Source organism: Cicer arietinum, chromosome 5 (assembly GCF_000331145.2).
Source record: "Cicer arietinum cultivar CDC Frontier isolate Library 1 chromosome 5, Cicar.CDCFrontier_v2.0, whole genome shotgun sequence".
In the NCBI taxonomy this organism is placed as follows: domain Eukaryota; kingdom Viridiplantae; phylum Streptophyta; class Magnoliopsida; order Fabales; family Fabaceae; genus Cicer; species Cicer arietinum.
Window position 1 is genome coordinate 57,408,434 of NC_021164.2, and position 19,893 is coordinate 57,428,326.

A 19,893-nucleotide genomic window follows, 5' to 3' on the forward strand; every position below is an offset into this window, starting at 1 on the left:
TTTAGGATGGGACTTCTTACTACAAAAAAAAAAAAAAATCGATCACCTTAAATATTTAAAAAGTAGAATATTTTAATATTTTTTTTTTGTAGAACAAATTAATTACATAAAGAATACATAACTTTCATAGTTTGTGGAAATTGTTTTTTCCCATTTGTTTGAAACTTTTCATCCACAAACAATATAAAATGTAGAGTCCTCACCTTTCTTCTTACTATTTTACACTTACAAATCATTATAAAAAGAGAAAACATATTTGTTGATTCATATAGTGATCATTTTCTTAAAAACAACGTAGTTATCTTGTTTATATACTTCCTAATTTGTACTTTCATATTTGGATGTTGAGCTAGCTAAATACTTTTATTTGTAATGTCTTTTACTTTTTAATTATAAAGATATGATCGAGTTACGATGATGTTTTGTTACTTATCAATTTATCACAATTATTATGCAAGTATTCAATGAATATAGATTGAGTATTAAAATTTCTATCCACATAAATAAAAATTAAGATATAAGTAACTTTGTATCCATTATTATTGCAGTTACACGAATGGATACTATACTATTCTATACTATCCGATTCTCTGACTCTATCCATTATCATCCATCCTTGATTCAACAAATTCAAAGCACTCTTAACCTCTACATGAATTTTCCGTAATAAGTTTATAACTTTTGTCAAAACAAAAAATACTCTTCAGTGTCATTTGATGTATTGAATTAGGACCACTTCTATTTCATGGTCAACTATTTTTTTTTTTATGATAGTCAACTAATTATTAATACAAGATGATAATTTCTAAGGTTTGGCATCATTTATCTGTGGTTGGACACGCTCAAACAGGTGCAAAAAGTGAACCCTACATGTATATACATTAATCTAATAAATGTTCAATTTTTCTAACTCGCCTTTAAAAACAAAATACTAAATGGTTGTTACAAATAACAAGAAATCATTATCTTTTCATAATAATAACTCATATAATTATTAAATGGACCAGTATAAAAGAAGAGAGTCTGTTGACACCAAAGATTTTACAAATCTTTTTTTCTAACGCCTAACATAGGACAAAGGTGGAGTGGAGTGTTTATGGGCTAAATAGAAAGAAAAAATGACCCGTTATGGATGTTTTTATAATACTTTATTTCTACAAACATAAGTTACCCTAAGTCATTATCCTTTGCTGGCATTCCCCATAGTAAAATTAAGAATTTTAGTGTTGCATTGCACTAGTTAACAGAACATGCCTAATAGTGGCGTAACCCCAAAAGTCCAATTATTTATTTCTCTTTTTACATTACATTTGCATATATGTTACGCTTACATGAGGTTTTAAGTTTTATATAGGTCCTACAAGTATGGAATCAGAATTGGAACATTTTCTTCATCCAATAGTGTTGCATCTTTGCACATGCTTCACATCTTTGACATTGTGTAGTCCATCACATCTACTAGAAAATCTACAGTTATGGAGAAAATAGTCTGAATTAGTAAACAAAATAGAGTATTAGAAATGAAAAGAAAATGGTGGTGATGATGATGATTATGATAATCAACCTGCATCTTCCTTAGTGAAGCAAAGTGGTGGTGTAATCCTTAATACATTTCGATAAAAGCCACCTTTCCCAAGTAGCACTCCCATATCTAAAAAACAATGACACCTCAATACTAACTAAAAAAAATTGTTTATGTCTCGTAAGTACAGTTCAAATGGTAAAATAAATTGTGTACGATAATGTTTGATTCTTTGAACCAGATAGGAGCAATAGAAATGGACCTTTCATCTGTTCATGGATCTGCACAATTTCGTCTTTCGCAGGAGTTTTGAGCTTTCGATCTTTCACAAGTTCAACTCCAAGCAACATTCCCCTTCCCCTTACATCTCCAATTACTGACATAAAACATCGTCTTATGTTAGAACAACCACCCTATTTCAAAAGAAAATAGATACGAAAAAACGTGAACAGAGAATACACAAAATTTGATCACATAATTCGTCGAATTGTGTCTACATTTCCAACTGCAATGCAGCTGCAGTAACTTTTTTATTTTAATTCAAACTTATTGTTTTCAGTCTATAACATGGCCCACTTATCAATAACTACGAGTCATAGTCAACGTGAACGTGTTAGTAATATTATTCATAATTCAAATTTCTTTGGTCACTATTCCTCCATCACAAAGCAACAAACCAAAGATGAAAAGAGCAAAAAAAAAAATCATACTCTCATGCTTTTCCATTAGTGAATTAAGACGATCCTTTAAATAAGATCCAACAACATATGCATTTTGCTGAAGTTTATCCTGCTCAATTACATTCAGAACAGCTAATCCAGCAGCAGTACAAACAGGATTTCCTCCAAATGTGCTAAAGTAGTATGCATATTTCAAAACCTTTGCAATCTCAGGAGTTGTTACCACTGCACCAATAGGTGCACCATTACCAATTCCCTGAGATAACCATGGATAATAATGTTACACAAAATACCAAGAGACTTAAAGAATTAACCAATGTTATACAATAAGTAGTGGGTTTTCTCTGAGAAATGGTGTCATCTGTCAAAAACTCACCGCAATGCTGCTTATACTGATAAAATGTGTTACCTTTGCCATTGTTACAATATCAGGGACAATTCCATGTGCCTCAAAGCCCCAAAAGTGACTACCAGTTCGACCGAACCCTGACTGAACTTCATCAGATATAAAAAGACCTCCTGCTTTTTTGATGATGCTATAAACTGCAGGCAAGTAACCTGGAGCCAATTCTATCACTCCACCAACTCCCTGTGTCAAGCATGAACCTTACACTAAATAATATGAACACCTTATACGTGTCAGTACCGTGTCTGGTGTTAGTATCAGTGCTTCATATTGTTTTACTGATAAATTATAATATTGACATATAGTAGTGTTTATTACCTGAATGGCCTCAGCAACAAAGCCAGCTACATGACCACAAGTTCCATAATTAACTATGTCTTGAACATCATGTGCATATTTTGCTCCATCCAAACCAAAAACTCCTCTATAGGGATCTGGGTTAAGGACATGGTGAATTCCAGTCTACTGTCATATACACAATTAAAAGGATAAGAGTGGATAATTGATGCTATAACATATTTAAACAAGAACTGTTTCACAACAAAATATTTATATGAGAACCAGTTTCACCTGTACAACATTAAACTTGTGAAAAAACTGAGCAGTAGCACCCATTGTTGAAGTTGCATTGCCATGGTAACCATTTCTAATTGAAATTACATCATGGTAGCCAGTGTACAACCTTGCCATCATCAAAGCCAGCTCATTGGCTTCTGTCCCAGAATTTGTGAAGAAAACAACCTAAAAATTTGAACTTTTTTCATCGATATAAAAAAAATATACAGATATGGACAACAACAAAATTATTAAATTTTAAATCCTCAAACAATAAAAAATAAAAATAAAATAACAATAATAGAAAAACCTTCAACTCTCCTGGCATCTTAGCAGCAAGTGCCTCAGCAAAATCAACAACAGCATGATTCAAATAAAGAACAGTAGTATGTTGCAAAAGCCTTATCTGATTAACAATTGCTTCAACAACATGAGGGTGACAATGACCACATGAAACAGTAGCAATTCCACCAAAAGCATCAAGGTATCTTCTACCATTTTCATCATACAAATATTGCATTTTACCCTCCACAAGATTTAACTGCCACCATTTAAAAAAGTATAGTTTTTTATGCAAAAACATTTCGCAAAGAACATGAAGAAAGAATTAGAAACTACTTACTGGGTGAGTGTAATAGGTGCCAACAAAAGTGGGGAGATACTGTTTTCTTCTTTTCAAGAGATCAGATGATGAAGGGCCATTGTAGGGAGCTGGAGTGTGATTGAAGTGTGGCATTTTGGGAAGCAAATTGATATGTTTTTCATTGCTTCGAGCTACGGTGGAGAACACACGAAGCTGCCACCTAGAACAAATTTTGTCCCACATCGTTTGATTACTCAGTTGTCGTAGCTGCATCGTTTGGAAATTTCACTATCGTGTGGTTCAGACTTCACACTACTATGTATGGCAATAGTGACGACGGCTTTTTCACAGGTAAATTAAATATACAAATATACCATTTTTTGTTTTCTTTTTCTCTCTAATATTTTTTTGGTATTAATCTCTAAAATAAATAAAAAATATTTATCTATATTGAAATTGAAAATATAATATAATAAATAAATAAAATTATTTTAGTATAATAAAATATCAAATAACAAGGATTAATTATTTTACAATAGTTAACAATGAAAAATAATTACAGATGTAAAAAGTAGTATATAAATTATAAAAATATGTAAGTCTTTAACCAATCATTAACTTTCTACCTTTTCCGCTTTTTTTCGATGGAAAATTTAAAATTTAGATAAGACAAGTAAATTCTAGCAAATTTAGAAAAAATCATTGTAACAAAAAAATATAGAAAAAATCATTTACTTCAACGAGAACTAATAGTAAAAATCTATCCAAATCAAAATAAGTTAATTTCATAGTAGCGAAAAGAAAAATTATTTTTGAATGTTCATACAGTGAACTAAAACTTAAAAAAAAATACAATAATTTGATAAATGTAATATATTAATGATATAATAAAAAAGTTAAATAAAATAAGAATTATGTATTAAATCAAAAAAGAGTTGTGATAAGTTTTTGAAACTGCAATTTATAGCTTATGTATTCTCATGGTAAAAAAATATAAGAGAAAAAAAAATTGGACGAACTGGTTCTGTATGATTTTTTTTTTTAACAAAAATTTAAAAACATTTTTAAAAACTCCAATGGTTTTGTATAATGGTAAAAATGATATGTAAAAGTTTTTTTCTAAAACAAATATTTAAAAACATTTTCAAAAACTCAAGTGTTCATTAAGTCTAGTTTTTCTTTCTTTACTTTGGACATGGACATGGGCACGGACCCTCACCCTATATTTTTTTAATTTATTTTTTTTTTTCAAATAAGTATGTTATAGTTTTTTTTTATAAAATAATATTTTTCTTTTCTTGTCTAAAAAACTATTTTTCCATTTTTTTTAACTTAAAAAAATAGAGATAACTAATAACTACCAGTAGACTCTAATACAGGTTTAGAAGAAATGGGCCAACTTGGCCCAGTTTCATCGTACCAGCGTTAGTGATAAAACGGAATTAGGGTTTCTCTACCATTCCCTTATATAAGCCACGCCACAACACTGCTCTTTTCATTGTCTTCTCAGCAAATTTCTCATTCTCATAGGTTTTATTGTATTTCTCTAATCATCTTTATTTTTCTAAATTACATGCGATACTAATTTTCATGGGCTGTGATGATAGAGATGTCATGCACCACTCTGATTGTTCAGTGCTGATAATTTTCTCATACCCATTATATAATCTGAGCCCTTTTCTTTTCATTACTATAGATCTTCTTTTGATTTTGATTTTATCTTATGTGTTTTCTTTAATTAATTTAGTTGAAATTATGGAACCATGTGATGGGGGGTTTTATAACCCCAGCCATGATGCGGACCGCACAGCTTTTAAGCTTCTGGGGATGAAATTTGGTTTCTGATGGTTTCCTTTTTTCGTTTTAAATTCATTTTTGCATTTGATTTGTCACGTTTGTCTGAATTATTGTTTTCAGATTATTACATGATGATTTTGTTAAGAAATATTTTCTGATAGTTTTTAATTTGAATTAAGATAATATAATCATGAAATATTTACCTAAACTTTCATTGATATCAGATAATTATTAAATAATTAGATATTTGCCTAAACAAAATAATATTATACTGTCATATTAAACAATACAATATTATAATCAATTGGTAAAGAAACGTAAATGAAACTATTTTATTTTAATGAAAATGGTATATATTATTGAAAATGATTTAAGAAATTTGATTTGTGGCCGGTCGCTCATATTTTTATGATGAGAGTAGATATTTTATTTATGTATTGAAAATGAGTATTACAATATTATTAATTGTCATTATTGACAACAAATCTATATTTTTTATTTTGGATTGTATGGATCTTTTGGGAGATAAAAGTAATATTTCTTCAGTATAAATCATAAATTTTTTTATATATTTTTAAAAACAAAAAGCAAAATTTTTCAAATTTTATGTTTTCGATTAATTTTGTTTTATTTGTGATAACTAGTAGCATAGCAAAGTTAATATTAACTCTTAACATCCTATAAGGAGCCAAATTATTGTCTTATTTATTTGAATTTTGTTTAATCAATTTTTGTTGTTAATAAAACTATTTTGGCACAATTGATCCTGATTCCTTAACTTAATTTTAAATAATTTTTTAATTTTTTTTTATTTTTAATTGGCTCTTTATTTAAATTTATTAAAAAAATTTAAAAATATAAAGAAAGAAAATATATTTAAAGATGATATTTGAAGAAAAATATCAAATTTAATTATATTTATAAAAATGGGTAATATTGTTAATATTTTAAAATATAAAAGATTAAAATGTTTACTTAAAATTTAATAAATGACAAAAATAAAAAATAAATGAGTGAAGTATTATATAAAATTAAATTAAGTAAGTTAAGAAATCACATGACTAATTATATTAACTGTTTTTGTAATTGTTATATGAATTAAAAGTGTTATCAAATAAATGATTATTTACTCTCTTTTTTTTATTAATTTTCAAAAAATAAATTCTCTTACGTAATTAAATATATGATATTGAGATTACTAAATATGAAATGTAATTATATATTTATAATTTTATTTTTTCGGTGATCGAAACTATCCCATAATACGAGAGACTTGGTCCATGTAGAACTCAATGTCACGCAAAAATCTTACATGGCATCTCATATCACCATACTACATTAAATAGGCAGATAAAAATAACATAAAAGTGATCTAACCAAAGATAATACGAATTAAATGGAGTACATTTAAGTTATTTTTTTGGAAAAGTGGCTTAGTCGATATACGATATTTTTATTTTATTTTAAAAGGAATAGTTACAATTTAATTTTTTTCAATAATTTAAAATAAAAAAGTGATCATATAATGTATTATAAATAAATCCTTGTTTTTGTATCTGAAAGTGTCATGTGTAAAAAAAATCTCTTGATTAATTAAAATTATCAAAACTCTTTAAATGTTACATTTCTTAGTCAATTACATCCAAAACATTAAACCTTTATCAATTTATTACATAAATCTTTATTTTGATATTTGAAAGTAATATAATTTTAGTTATAAATCTTTCAACTTCTCCCACTTTTCTTTTTTGTCTCCTTCTTCACTCCATCTTTCGTTACTCATCCTATACTAATAAAATAATCAAAACATCCAAAAACAACTACTAAATTCCAATATTTTCGATAATATAAATATCTAATAAAAGCAAATCAACAATAAGTTAATACTCGTATATAAGTATGTTAAATCCAGCACAATAGAAACCATATTTACTCTATGTACATATGTTAATACTCGTATACATTAGTTCTTCAAAGTTATAGTTATAGAAGAAGGTTAAGGACAACCTCTGAGCCAAACCCTTTTGAACTCTCAATTATTAGGTTACATTACCATGTTTCAGAAACCATTTAATTGGTAATCGAATCTGTTGATTGAAATTATTTAAACTTTTTTTGAAATAATGATGATATTAATAAAAGATTCATGTAAATGATAATGATATTAATGAGAGTTAGTTGATGTGAATTGAAAAAAAGGAAGTTCCTGGTAAGAAAAATGACTTACACAAGTAGTGTATATAAGGTGGAAGTATGACAATTGAAGTGTGTTTCAAGGGGTATCTTAATTTTATGAAGGGAAAAACATGTCCGAACTAAGCAGGGTATTATTTTTTTAGTATCTAAAGAAAATAAAAATTATTTTTTATAAATGCTTGCGTTTTTCTCTTATTGATACGGTGCACATGTGTCTGTCCTCCACCAAACCAAGATTCAACATATGATTCCTTCCTCCAATTCGCGCATCTGTTTGTCCGATCAAACCCTAGTTATTTTCGCTATGTTGTGGGCTGACGATTCAGTTCTTTGCCCAATCAAAAACCTAGACAATTTCGGAGTGCATGTTTCAGTGGATTCTGATGGATCGCACCTGTTTCCCTCATCCAATTGCATATTTCCTATATAAATAGAGAATTCTCAGTTGAAAAATCACACCAAAAGTTCTCTCAAATCTAAGATTTTTCTCTACTTTTCCATTCTTCTCTTTCTTCCGAGTGATCATAATACCATATTACGAGTGACAACCATTAGACTGCCATATTGAAGATGTAATTTTAGAAGGGATTTCTACTGTGCAGTGGAATTTCGATACAATGAATCTGAGTTATTTTATCTTATAGATTTCGTGGTTGATATTCTTCCTTCCACAAATTGGGCGGGGAGTGACGTAATACGCGACTCAACCCAATAATATTTTCGGTGACTTTTTAAACAATTTTCGAAAATAAAAGATAACAAACTCTGTAATATTCTAATTTATCTCCAACATTACCATGGTCGACCTCCAAGCTGTTTAATTAAGCGGTTACATGCTCGTCGAGATCTTACAAAATCCAACAAACTTACAAAAAGGGTGTTATGATGATGTTTTGTTCCATGGGGATCATGAATGTCGTTGGAAATGATGAAGGCATGGTGAGATCCTTTACTTTGGAAGGTTAGCTGGGTATAGGGTAATTGCCGACGAAATTAAAGGGGAAGAAATATAGTGAGAAAGGCAAAATATTTTTTTTTATCAAGGCAAAAGCACCTAATTGTAATACATAAGATATTGTTAGGTTTATATTTGATTGTCTTCTGATTTGATGTTGTGTTTGAGGATGTCAAAGATTCCATTTGGTATCTTGGTGAACCCATTAGGTTGCACAACACATGATTTTTCTTGTAATTTTTAATTATTAATTTCAATTAAAGAATTGGGGGTTTCTAAACCAACATGATGGATGATGTGGTTCAATAATTGGGAGAATACGCAAAAGAGTATGTTTCAGAGTGTTATTAATATTTTTGTTAGTTATTATATATAAGCTATGATAAAGTCATAGATAGAACAAAAACGTGAAGCTAAAAGGATTCAAAGATCGAAGAGACAAAAAAAAAAAAAAAGTGGATTAGAAATGTACGAGTAGAAGAGGTAGAAGAGATAAAGTTATGAATTACTTTCAAGAATTTGACACTTTTTATATATTGATAGAAATAAATTCAAATATGTTAAATATCCAATATGAGACTTTAATATTTATAGAGTTGAAAACTACTTAATATATGAGAGCTTTTTAATGTAGAACTTCAACAAATTTTAAATTCACATACTAACATACTCTATGTGTTCTAATAATCCTCCGCTTGAATTAAAAAAATATTTATGAAGTAGCGTCAAACACTTCTATAAGATTGTGTATAAGTAGATATGTCTTCCGACTTCAACCTTTGCATAGTAAGTAAGATTTAGATTCAACAAGAGTGACTTGTAGTCTTGAACTTTATCTCTAACATCAAACTCACACACAACATTTTCATAAAATATATTCTCAAAAACTCGTGCATTAACGCTATGCACATCTATTCCAGTATAGTGAACGCTCTTGAAATTCTGTCTCAAAATTTGATAGGAAGCGACCCCACTTCCACATTCACATAAGTTTTATTTAGTAAAAGTTTCCCCCACCAATGAGACGCATCACCAGAGTTTAAGCATACTAGTAACAACTAATTCAGTCAAAGTTCTATTCTTTCTTTTAGTTTTACCATTCATTTCAAGCAAATATGGTGCAATTGTTTCAAGTATAATTTCTTACAATTTATAAAACTCATTAAACAAACTAGAATCATACTTGGTTCCTTTATCATTTAATATGTCTACTAAATTGATTTTCAATTTTAGTTACAAAGATTCTAAACATGCAAGTGCCTCACTTTTATTTTTTTTATTAGATATATAAAAGTAGTCAGAACAATCGTCAATAAAAGTGATGAAATAACGTTTCTCATTTCTAGTTAAAGTCCCATCAAAGTTCACATATGCCATAATGTATTAAATCTAAAGTCTCATATTATCTAATTACTGATTTATGTGAAGTCTTTGTTATTTTAGCTTGACTATAAAAATCATATTTTTCAAAATTATTTAAAGATAACTTTAGAAATAAAAAGTTACTTAATTATGAAATCACATGTTTGTTCACATGACAGAGTCTAACATGTCAAATATTAAAATCGCACATGTAAGCAAAATGAGACAATTTATCTTAATTTCAACATTTAATTTAAACACGTCATCAATGGCATACCCTTTTCCCAACAAAAATATCATTTTAGAAATAAAGTACAAATCTCCCTCTATAGACTGAGTAAACACTGCCTTATTCAGAAGAAAACCAAAAACAAGATTCTTTCTTATCTTTGGAGGCGAGTTATCAGACTCTAGAGAAAATTATTTTATTTTATGCATGAGAGAAACATGGATAGTTTGTCAATAATAACAATAATTTAAAATTGTTCATCTAAAGTCATACCTTTAGAGATGATCTCATGAGTTGTCTTCTGAATTTCATGGGGTTGTCATTAGCTATTTGATATTTGAGAACGACTCATAACATACTTTTTTGCCCTAACTTACTCAATATGATATTTCTTCTTTAGAGCATCCTAAACATCTCTAGTACTATTACTTGAACTGTAGTAATCATAAAGATCATCAACAATTTCATTAATAATATAATTCTTTCTTTATCCTCCCATTAGGTTAATTATGCAGTTTTCTTTTCATTTTCTATTCGTTCAGCTGTTTATGTGACAACTGAAATGTCATCTTTTAGAATATTGACAACCTATTTCATAGTTAAAAAGAATAATATATTTTATTGTCATCGTTTGAAATGACACCCCTCAAATCGAAATAATTTATTGAAAACAGAAGCAGCAGAACCAGATCCAATAATTTATTCGGTTGGCACGATAGAAAGAAACGTTTTAAAATTGTAGTTTTTAGAGTTTCAAGAATCGATTTCAAAATAAATTTCAGCTACCAAAAATATTACTAGGTTGAGTTGCGGACTAGACTGCTTTCTTGAAGACGTTTTGTGGCACTGCTCAAATTGTGCAAGACGTAGAAAACCATTCTAGAATTTCATCTCAATATGACAGTTAAAGTCACTCTTAATATGACAAATATAACCGTTAAAACCACTCTCAATATGGTGGTTAACGCCACTCATAAATCAAAAGAACTACAACACAAATCCGCTCTAAAAAGACAATGGTATTAGGACTACTCAAAAATCGAAGGGTCTACAAAACACGAGCAGAAGAGGGGGACTAGAGAAGATTGAAAATTACGTCGAATTTTGATATGCTTTTCACAAGAATTTGACACTCTTTATAAAGTGATGAAATCTAACTCACATATGTTAAATATCCAATGTGAACTTCAGTATTTATAGAGTTGAAATCTATTTAATATTAGAGAGCTTTTTAATATAAGATTTAACAAATTTTAAATTCTTACACTACCATACTCTATATATTTCAACAACAAATGATTAATGTTTTGGATGTAACTACCAATAGAAGTTACATTAGGAGTTTTTAATAATTTAAATTAATCCAAAGTCTAATTTGACACCGGATGAAATTTTAATTAAGTACTAAAACCGCGATTTACTCAAGATATTACTATCGTCAAATATGTAAAAAAATTATGATCACTACGAAATATTTTTTTTATATTGTTTTTATAAGTGATCACTACAAAAGTTAGCTTTAAAGTTGGAATCAATTCATATTATGAGAGCCAAACACCAAAATTTGTTGTCAATCGGTGTTGTCAGCGCCATGTGTTGTCCACCATAGCTCCAATTAACCGAGATGGTGGACGACGGCATTGCCAGTCCGAGGTTGTTGTTGAAGCATAAGTCTCTTGCTGCAGCATACTACTGTCTCATATCTATCATATAAACAACGTTCTTCTATGTCTATGTTTGTCAATGAAATCAAACCCATTTTTTTTCTAACAAGAGGACATGTTTCAAACCCTCAACCTTGTATGCTTACATTTGCTTCTCTCCCAAAACGACCTTCACTTCACCAAATCAAACAAACCCATGCACGACTCGTCGTTTTAGGCCAATCCCAATCACGCCTCATCCTTCACATTCTCTCTCTACTTTCTCTCTCTTCGTCTCCACTTAACTATTGTCTCTCCATTTTCAACTCAATTTCCTTCCCAACCGTTTTCGCCTTCAATTCCATCATTCGTTGCCATGCCAAATCAAATTCATCTCCTTCTAACTCCCTCTCATTATACTCCTTAATGCGACGTCGTTTTCTTAAACCCAATAACCACACCTTCACCTTCCTCCTTAACGCATGCACCAAAAGCATTTCCACTTGTACCCCAACAGGGATTCTGGTTCATGCTCACGTGATCAAACTCGGTTACGCACGCCACGTGTTTGTTCGAAATGCTCTCATTCATTTTTACTCTGAGGGGTTTTCTACAATGGATTTTTCCAAAAGGGTGTTTGAGGAAGATATCCTTTGTAGTGATGTAGTGACATGGAACTCCATGTTGGCTGGTTTGGTTAGAAAAGGAGAGGTTTGTGTTGCGGAGAAGATGTTTGATGAAATGCCTCAAAGAGATGTTGTTTCTTGGAGCACTATGATAATGGGGTATGTTCAAAATGGGAACTTGGAAGATGGGTTGGAGTGTTTTAGGTTGATGAGGGAGAAAGAGATAAAACCCAATGAAGCTATTTTGGTTACTGTGCTTTCTGCTTCTGCTCAATTGGGTTTGTTGGGGTATGGAAGGTTCATTCATTCCACCATCGAAACTTTGAGGTTTCGAATAACTGTTCCGATCGGAACTGCTTTGGTTGACATGTATGCAAAGTGTGGTTATATTGAAGAGTCAAGAGCCTTGTTTTATGGCATGTTGGAGAAGGATATATGGACTTGGAATGTTATGATCTGTGGGCTGGCTTCGCATGATTGTGCAAACGAAGCACTTGCGCTATTTCGCGAGTTCATAAGTGAGGGTTTTAGTCCTGTGAATGTGACTTTTGTTGGAGTTTTAAATGCTTGTAGTAGGGCTGGTTTTGTTAGTGAGGGAAGGCGTTATTTTAAGTTAATGGTGGATGGTTATGGGATTCGACCGGAGATGGAGCACTATGGGTGCATGGTTGATCTTCTAGCTCGTGCGGGATTAATAGATGAAGCGGTTCGGTTGATTGAAACGATGACTGTTGCACCAGATCCTGTAATGTGGGCAACACTGCTTGATGCTTGTAAGATTCATGGGTTAGTGGAAATGGGAGAAAAGATTGGGAATAAGTTGTTAAAGTTGGATCCAACACATGATGGTCATTATGTGCAGTTAGCTGGAATCTATGCAAAAGCAAGAAAATGGGAAGATGTAGTTAGAGTTCGAAGGTTAATGATTGAGAGAGTTGCCAATAAAGTTGCTGGTTGGAGCTTGATTGAAGTAGAGGGTAGAGTTCATCGCTTCGTTGCAGGGGACAGGGAGCATGATCATTCTTCAGACATTTACAAAATGCTTGATATAATAGGACTGAGGGTAACTGAAGCTGGTTACTCACCAAAAATATTTCTTGAGTAGAATGATATAGGACAAGAAGGGGATCAATTTTCCAAAACATCTTACTCAGTCCATTAAGTTTCCCAAGCAGAGGAATGATAGGGAGGGATTATTGACCAAAACTTTTTCAGTCAAGACACTTGAAATATAATTTAAGCTAATTGTATTTAACAGTTATGTGAGTAGAGTTTTCATCTGAATGAAAGGTCTGCGGTGCTTGTGAATCTTGTGCTTTCTTTTAGATGGGACAACAACAACAATAACAACCAAGCCCCATCCCACTAAGTTGGATTGGCTACATGGATCAAATGGCGTCATAATCATGTTCTAAATATTTGTTGATCTGCAATGGAAAAATCACACATATAGCAGAATCATGAGGGATATTGATTTAGGCTTGGTGTATCGTAAGCATGGAATGTTATGGTTCAGACTTCAGAGTTCAACATACTTAAGATACGGTTTTCTTGCTGATTGGTGATGTTGAATTCTGTAAATCATCAAAACTAATCATACGAAATTTGGTATATTTCTTCCTTGTCAAAGTTTTGATCTTTCAAGGCCATCTGTTTTTGCCCTGCTGGTGTGGCTGCAAAGTAATATGCCTTAATGCTGGTCATAATCTGGTTGATGATCTTCAGGTTTAGGAGCTGAGTTGTATGCTTAGTGTGAAGTAACTTTCGGGAGTTTTACTGCTGATGATCTTCAGGTTTAGGAGCTGAGTTGTATGCTTAGTGCGAAGTAACTTTCGGGAGTTTTCAGCAGTACTAGTATAGTTTTTTGGACATTTTCGGGGGTATGATTTGAATTATATAGTTCCAGTTTTGTTATTTTTGTGGATGAGAAGCATAATAATCTCTTCTTGCATAAAACTTTTTTGGGAGCTGTACATAGGAATATCTTGTGTTAGGTTATGTCCCTTCTATTCAAAATTCTTTTTTCCTATAAAAATCTCCTGAATTTCTTCGGCATGGAGTTGTTTATGTATGTTCATGTGTGTGTAATGTTTGTGTTAATTCCGATGCCAAGTTTAATATGATCGAAAGACAAATTAGGGCCATAAAGAGTATATGTGGACTTCTTAAGGAGCGATTTATTGAATTATTGAGATCACTTTCTAAACAATTTTAAAATTAAATGCACCACTGAAAACAAAAAAATTAAAGAATCAATATGATTTGGGTTCATGACAAGACAACTTAGACAAATGTCCAAATACACTAAATTTCATTACACAATGTTTAGCTTTTGAGATTTTGATAGATGAATGAAGGTGAAAACTATCATGTCTTATTTTATAATTTTTGTTTTGTAACGAAATAAATTATTCAATACAGATATATGTATATATATATATATATATTGAATCTCAATTTAGATATTTTAAAATAATATTTGTAATAAATGAATAAATATATGCGGATTAGTGTCAATGTCCTATGTTTTTTACATTAGTAGTTTCGACATGTCCCATAAGTGTCAAAGTTTGTACATGCTTCATAGGTGAAGTGTATTAGGCCAAGGGGGAATGATAAATGGAGGTAAAGAATTAAAGATCAAGTGTCAATGGGACTGAGCTACAAAGAAGAATATCTCTCTAACAATTTGTGGTGTCAACTTGCAGCAGCAAGTGTGCAATGGTTCTGCTGCAGGATGGAATGGTTGAGCATATTTCATATGGTGTTGTTGCTGCAAACAAAATTTTGGAACAAAGGTTGAAAATAATTGGAAATTTGGAACCATATTCTGGATATCAAACACAAAGGCTTTTGAATTTTGTTTGTAAGGGATTGGTGCATGTATTGAAGGAAACTGAAGATCACAGCCTGCATAATTATGGAGTTTACATACGGTGAGGTTTTGGTGTATGTTTTGTTTGTATTTTTATTATGAAAAGGATATGGTCCGGTTATATTCTCCCATTTCTGAACACCTGTGCTTGTGAGTATTAAATTTAAAATAATGTTACCTACACCCTTCACTTTACTACCCATACCCCTCATTTTAAAACAAAAAACAAATTACTCAAAATGCCCTTATTTATTTATTGAATTTTAACTCTAATCTCATTCATTCATCTTCATCTTCATCTTCAAAACCATAACCTCTTTCAATCTTCATCTTCATCAACATCTTCATCTACATCTTTATCTTCATCTTCATCTTTATCTTCAAAACCTTAACCTTCATCGTCATCAACATCTTCATCTTCAAAACCCTAATTTTCATCTTCACCAATATCTTGATCCATATCCTCAAAACCCTAACCTTCATTTTGATCATTTTAAAAACACGTTTATATGAACTCAGTTCAAGTACGTTTACGTGAACTCAGTTCAAGTACGTTTACGTAAACTCAGTTCAAGTACGAAATTTTTACAATTTTACAACGTACTTGAACTAAGTTCAAATACGTTTACGTGAACTCAGTTCACGTACAACCTGAGATTTTTACAATTTTACAACGTACGTGAACTGAATTCAAGTACGTTTACGTGAATTCAGTTCACGTACAACTTGAAATTTTTACAATTTTACAATGTACGTGAACTCAGTTCAAGTACGTTTACGTGAACTCAGTTCACGTACAACCTGAGATTTTTACAATTTTACAATGTACGTGAACTCAGTTCAAGTACGTTTACGTGAACTCAGTTCACGTACAACCTGAGATTTTTACAATTTTACAATGTACGTGAACTCAGTTCAAGTACGTTTACGTGAACTCAGTTCACGTACAACCTGAGATTTTTACAATTTTACAATGTACGTGAATTCAGTTTAAGTACGTTTACGTGAACTCAGTTCAAATACGTTTACGTGAACTCAGTTCACGTACCACAAATGAGTCTCAAACTCCATTAATTACACAATCTTAAATCACGTACGTTTATGTGAACTTAATTCACGTACTACTTGAGATTTTTACAATTTTACAATGTACGTGAATTCAATTCACGTAAAATCCCTAGATTTTGAAAATATTTACGAACTAAAAAATAGAACAATAAACATATCTTATTTGGTCACTTTAACTACAATGTAAAGAGGGAACTGATCAGATGCAAAGTGTGAATGAATTATGTAAGTTTTGAATGATTATGAGTTATGATGGGTGAGTTATGGTGATTTTGAGATATGTGAGTTTTGAGTGGTTAAGAATGGTGATGAAGGGATAAATAAAGTTAAAGAATATTATAAATATTCAAAGGCAATTTAGGTATTTTGTTTTGAAAAATAAAATGAGAGGTGTGGGTAGTAAAATGAGGGGTGTATGTAGCAAATTTGTTAAATTTAATGAAAGGGCCTTCAAACCAAATTTACTCGTCAAACTATCTTATTACATATGTAAGTATTATTATGCAAATTAGTCTTATTGCAGCAATTGGATTTATTGTCTTTGCGAAGGGCGAATAGTTTTAGAGGAATGTACCGTGCACCCCCCCTATTTTACCTCCCACCCTCCCAAATTTTTATATTGACCAATCTACCTTTTTTTATCTTATATAAAATTCCTCAACAAATTTACCACACTCTTTTCTCACCCTCACTTTCGAAAGTTTTCCCAAAAATTTACTATTCGAAAGTTTCAAACTTTCGAAATAATCTGAGGTGAGTTTTAATCAATATTTTTGAAACTTTCGTTAAAAAACCAAACTTTCGAAATGAAATTTTTTCAAAAAACAAAAACTTTCGAAACTTTGGTTGAAGATGAAAGTTTCGAAGCTTTAGTTTGCAGAAACTTTTGAAAGTTTTGTTAAATTCGAAACTTCTAAAACACAAACTTTCGGAACTTTTGTTGAAGATGAAAGTTCCGAAACGTAAGTTTCCAGAACATTCGAAGGTTTTCATCAATATGAAACTTCCGAAGTGAGACAGGTTCGAAAGTTTCGAGAATTTTGAAACTTTCGAAATTTTCATTTTTTTTAAAATTTATTATTATTTAAATTTATTATTATTTATATTTATTACTATTTTTGAAATTAGGTATGAGTAGAGTTGATGTTCATGCCTCAAGAAATAGAATAGATTCTAAAGACAAATTCATCACCGATCAGGTATTAATATTACTGATAATCCATCACTGATAATTTTTTTATTATAACTATATATTTGATGTTTTATTTGAAACATATTTTATAGGTATTTTCTTCTCGAGAAGGTGTGTTTGAATGGGCAAAAACCATTGGAAGAGAAAATGGAATTTTAATTGTTACCGTTCGTTCAGATAAACCAATCGGAAAGAGGGGAAGAAAAGACAAATTGATTTTGGGATGCGAAAGAGGTAGAAGATATAAATCAAAATCAAAATCAACAGGAACTTGTTCTCATAAGGAAAATTGTCCGTTTACTCTCAGATGTATACCGTCAAGTGTCGGTGAAGGATGGAAAATTAGTGTTCGTTGTGGAACACACAATCATGATCTACTTGATATTGTAACTGGTCATTCTTATTTGGGGCGTTTAAATGAAGAAGAGAGGAAATTTGTCAATGACATGACAAAGTATAAGCTTGCACCCAGATTCATTCTAAATGCTTTGAAAGAGAGAAATAAAGCTAATCTGACAATTCCAAGTCAAATATATAAAGCAAGGAGTACTTATCGATCATCATTGAGAGGTTCGTACACAAAAATGCAGCATCTGTTGAAGTTAATACAACAAGAAAATTATGTGTATTGGACAAGAAGACGGGAGAATTATGATGTTTTGAGAGATATATTTTGGACGCATACTGATTGTCTAAAGTTGTTAAACACATTTCATTTTGTTTTCATATGTGATAGCACATACAAAACAAATAGATATCGGTTACCACTACTTGAAATTGTCGGTGTCACATCTACTAGTTTGACATTTTCGGTTGGGTTTGCTTATTTGGAACAAGAGCGACAAGATAACTTCATGTGAGCATTTGAAAAGGTGCGAAAGTTGTTCAAATCTGAGAATTTAATTTCTAAAGTTATTGTGACTGATAGAGATCTTGCCATGATGAATGCGATTAGTGTTGTGTTTCCTACTTTAATACATTTGCTATGTCATTTTCATATTGATAAAAATGTTGGGGCAAGATGCAAACAATATGTGAAAAAGGATAGACAAGAAGAAGTAATGGATTTATGGAAAAAAATTGTATATTCGACTAGTGTGGAGGCGTATGATCATCACCTGCAACATTTTGAGCTAGTGTGTGCCGATATTATTCTTTTTGTTGATTATGTGAAAGATTCGTGGTTAACACCTTACAAAGAAAGGTTTGTCAATGTTTGGACCAATAGAGTGATGCATTTGGGGAACACAACATCTAACAGGTATTTTTAAATTTGATTTGTTTTGTTTTAGAAAATATGATTTACTAGTTTATGTGATTTATTTTAATTTGTATTGTTTAATTTATTTGTAGAGTTGAGTCTGCTCATTGGAGATTGAAAAACATGCTGCAAACTAGTTTTGGTGATTTGTGTAAAAGTTGGGATGCTGTGAATATGATGTTGAAGAACCAAATATGTATCATTCAATCTTCTTTTCAGAAAACCATCAAGGATGTTGATCATGAGTATAATTCATCATTCTTTCAAAGTCTGCATCATTGTGTATCAAAAAAATGTTTTAAAAAAATTGACAAACAGTTGCAGAGAGTGAAGATTGTAGGTACTGACAAAACAATATGTGAGCAGAACAACTCATGGATTACCATGTGCTTGTGAGTTGGCAAAGTTGCAGATATCTGGTAATGTTATCCCTTTAGATAGCATTCATGTTTTCTGGAGAAAGTTAAGTCTTGAGAATGAATTGGAGGATGAAGAATCTTTATCAGATTATGACTTTTTAGAAGAGTTAAAAGCAATGAAAGCGTACATGAAGAAACACGATATTGTAAGTCTGATATTCAGGGCTAAGGTGCGTGAAGTTGTATTTTCACATACAACATCAATACTTGCACCGCCAGAGAAGGTGAGAACCAAGGGAGCAAGTAAAAAGAAAAAAGAATTTGATACTCCTCGTGATCCTTCATATTGGGAGTATGTTGATGCCTCTTAAGAATCTGCAAAGCAACCATCTCAACGTTCTGCAAGGCAACCATCTCATTCATCACAATATTCTGCAAAACAACCATTTTACACATTTTCCTACTCTTATACATCTGTATATTAAGGAGATAATAGATGTTGTGGCTGATGGAAATTGTGGATTTCGCGCAATTGCAGCATTGTTAGGTTGGACTGAAGAATCTTGGCCTTTAGTTCGAACACA

The 19,893-nt window shown here is 31.1% G+C and overlaps 2 protein-coding genes and 1 non-coding gene across 3 annotated transcripts; 2 read left to right on the forward strand and 1 right to left on the reverse strand.

The window, feature by feature from the left end:
• Positions 1-1,206: 1,206 nt before the first annotated feature.
• LOC101494593 (putative aminotransferase) lies at positions 1,207-4,080 on the reverse strand. The gene is made up of 9 exons (XM_004500278.4): positions 3,786-4,080; positions 3,474-3,704; positions 3,179-3,349; positions 2,927-3,070; positions 2,612-2,791; positions 2,233-2,458; positions 1,785-1,898; positions 1,565-1,651; positions 1,207-1,467 (listed from the first exon to the last, which is right to left on the reverse strand). Exons 1-9 carry the CDS (start codon positions 4,017-4,019, stop codon positions 1,424-1,426), a joined length of 1,431 nt encoding a protein of 476 aa, XP_004500335.1. The 5' UTR covers positions 4,020-4,080; the 3' UTR covers positions 1,207-1,423.
• A 1,258-nt stretch (positions 4,081-5,338) lies between these two features.
• LOC113786802 (small nucleolar RNA Z221/R21b) lies at positions 5,339-5,422 on the forward strand. Its single transcript, XR_003473116.1, has one exon. It is a non-coding gene; the product is annotated as a small nucleolar RNA Z221/R21b (small nucleolar RNA).
• Positions 5,423-12,087: 6,665 nt separating this feature from the next.
• Positions 12,088-13,659, forward strand: LOC101494908 (pentatricopeptide repeat-containing protein At5g66520-like). Its single transcript, XM_012715849.1, has one exon. It carries the CDS (start codon positions 12,088-12,090, stop codon positions 13,657-13,659), a length of 1,572 nt encoding a protein of 523 aa, XP_012571303.1.
• The last annotated feature ends 6,234 nt before the right edge of the window (positions 13,660-19,893 follow it).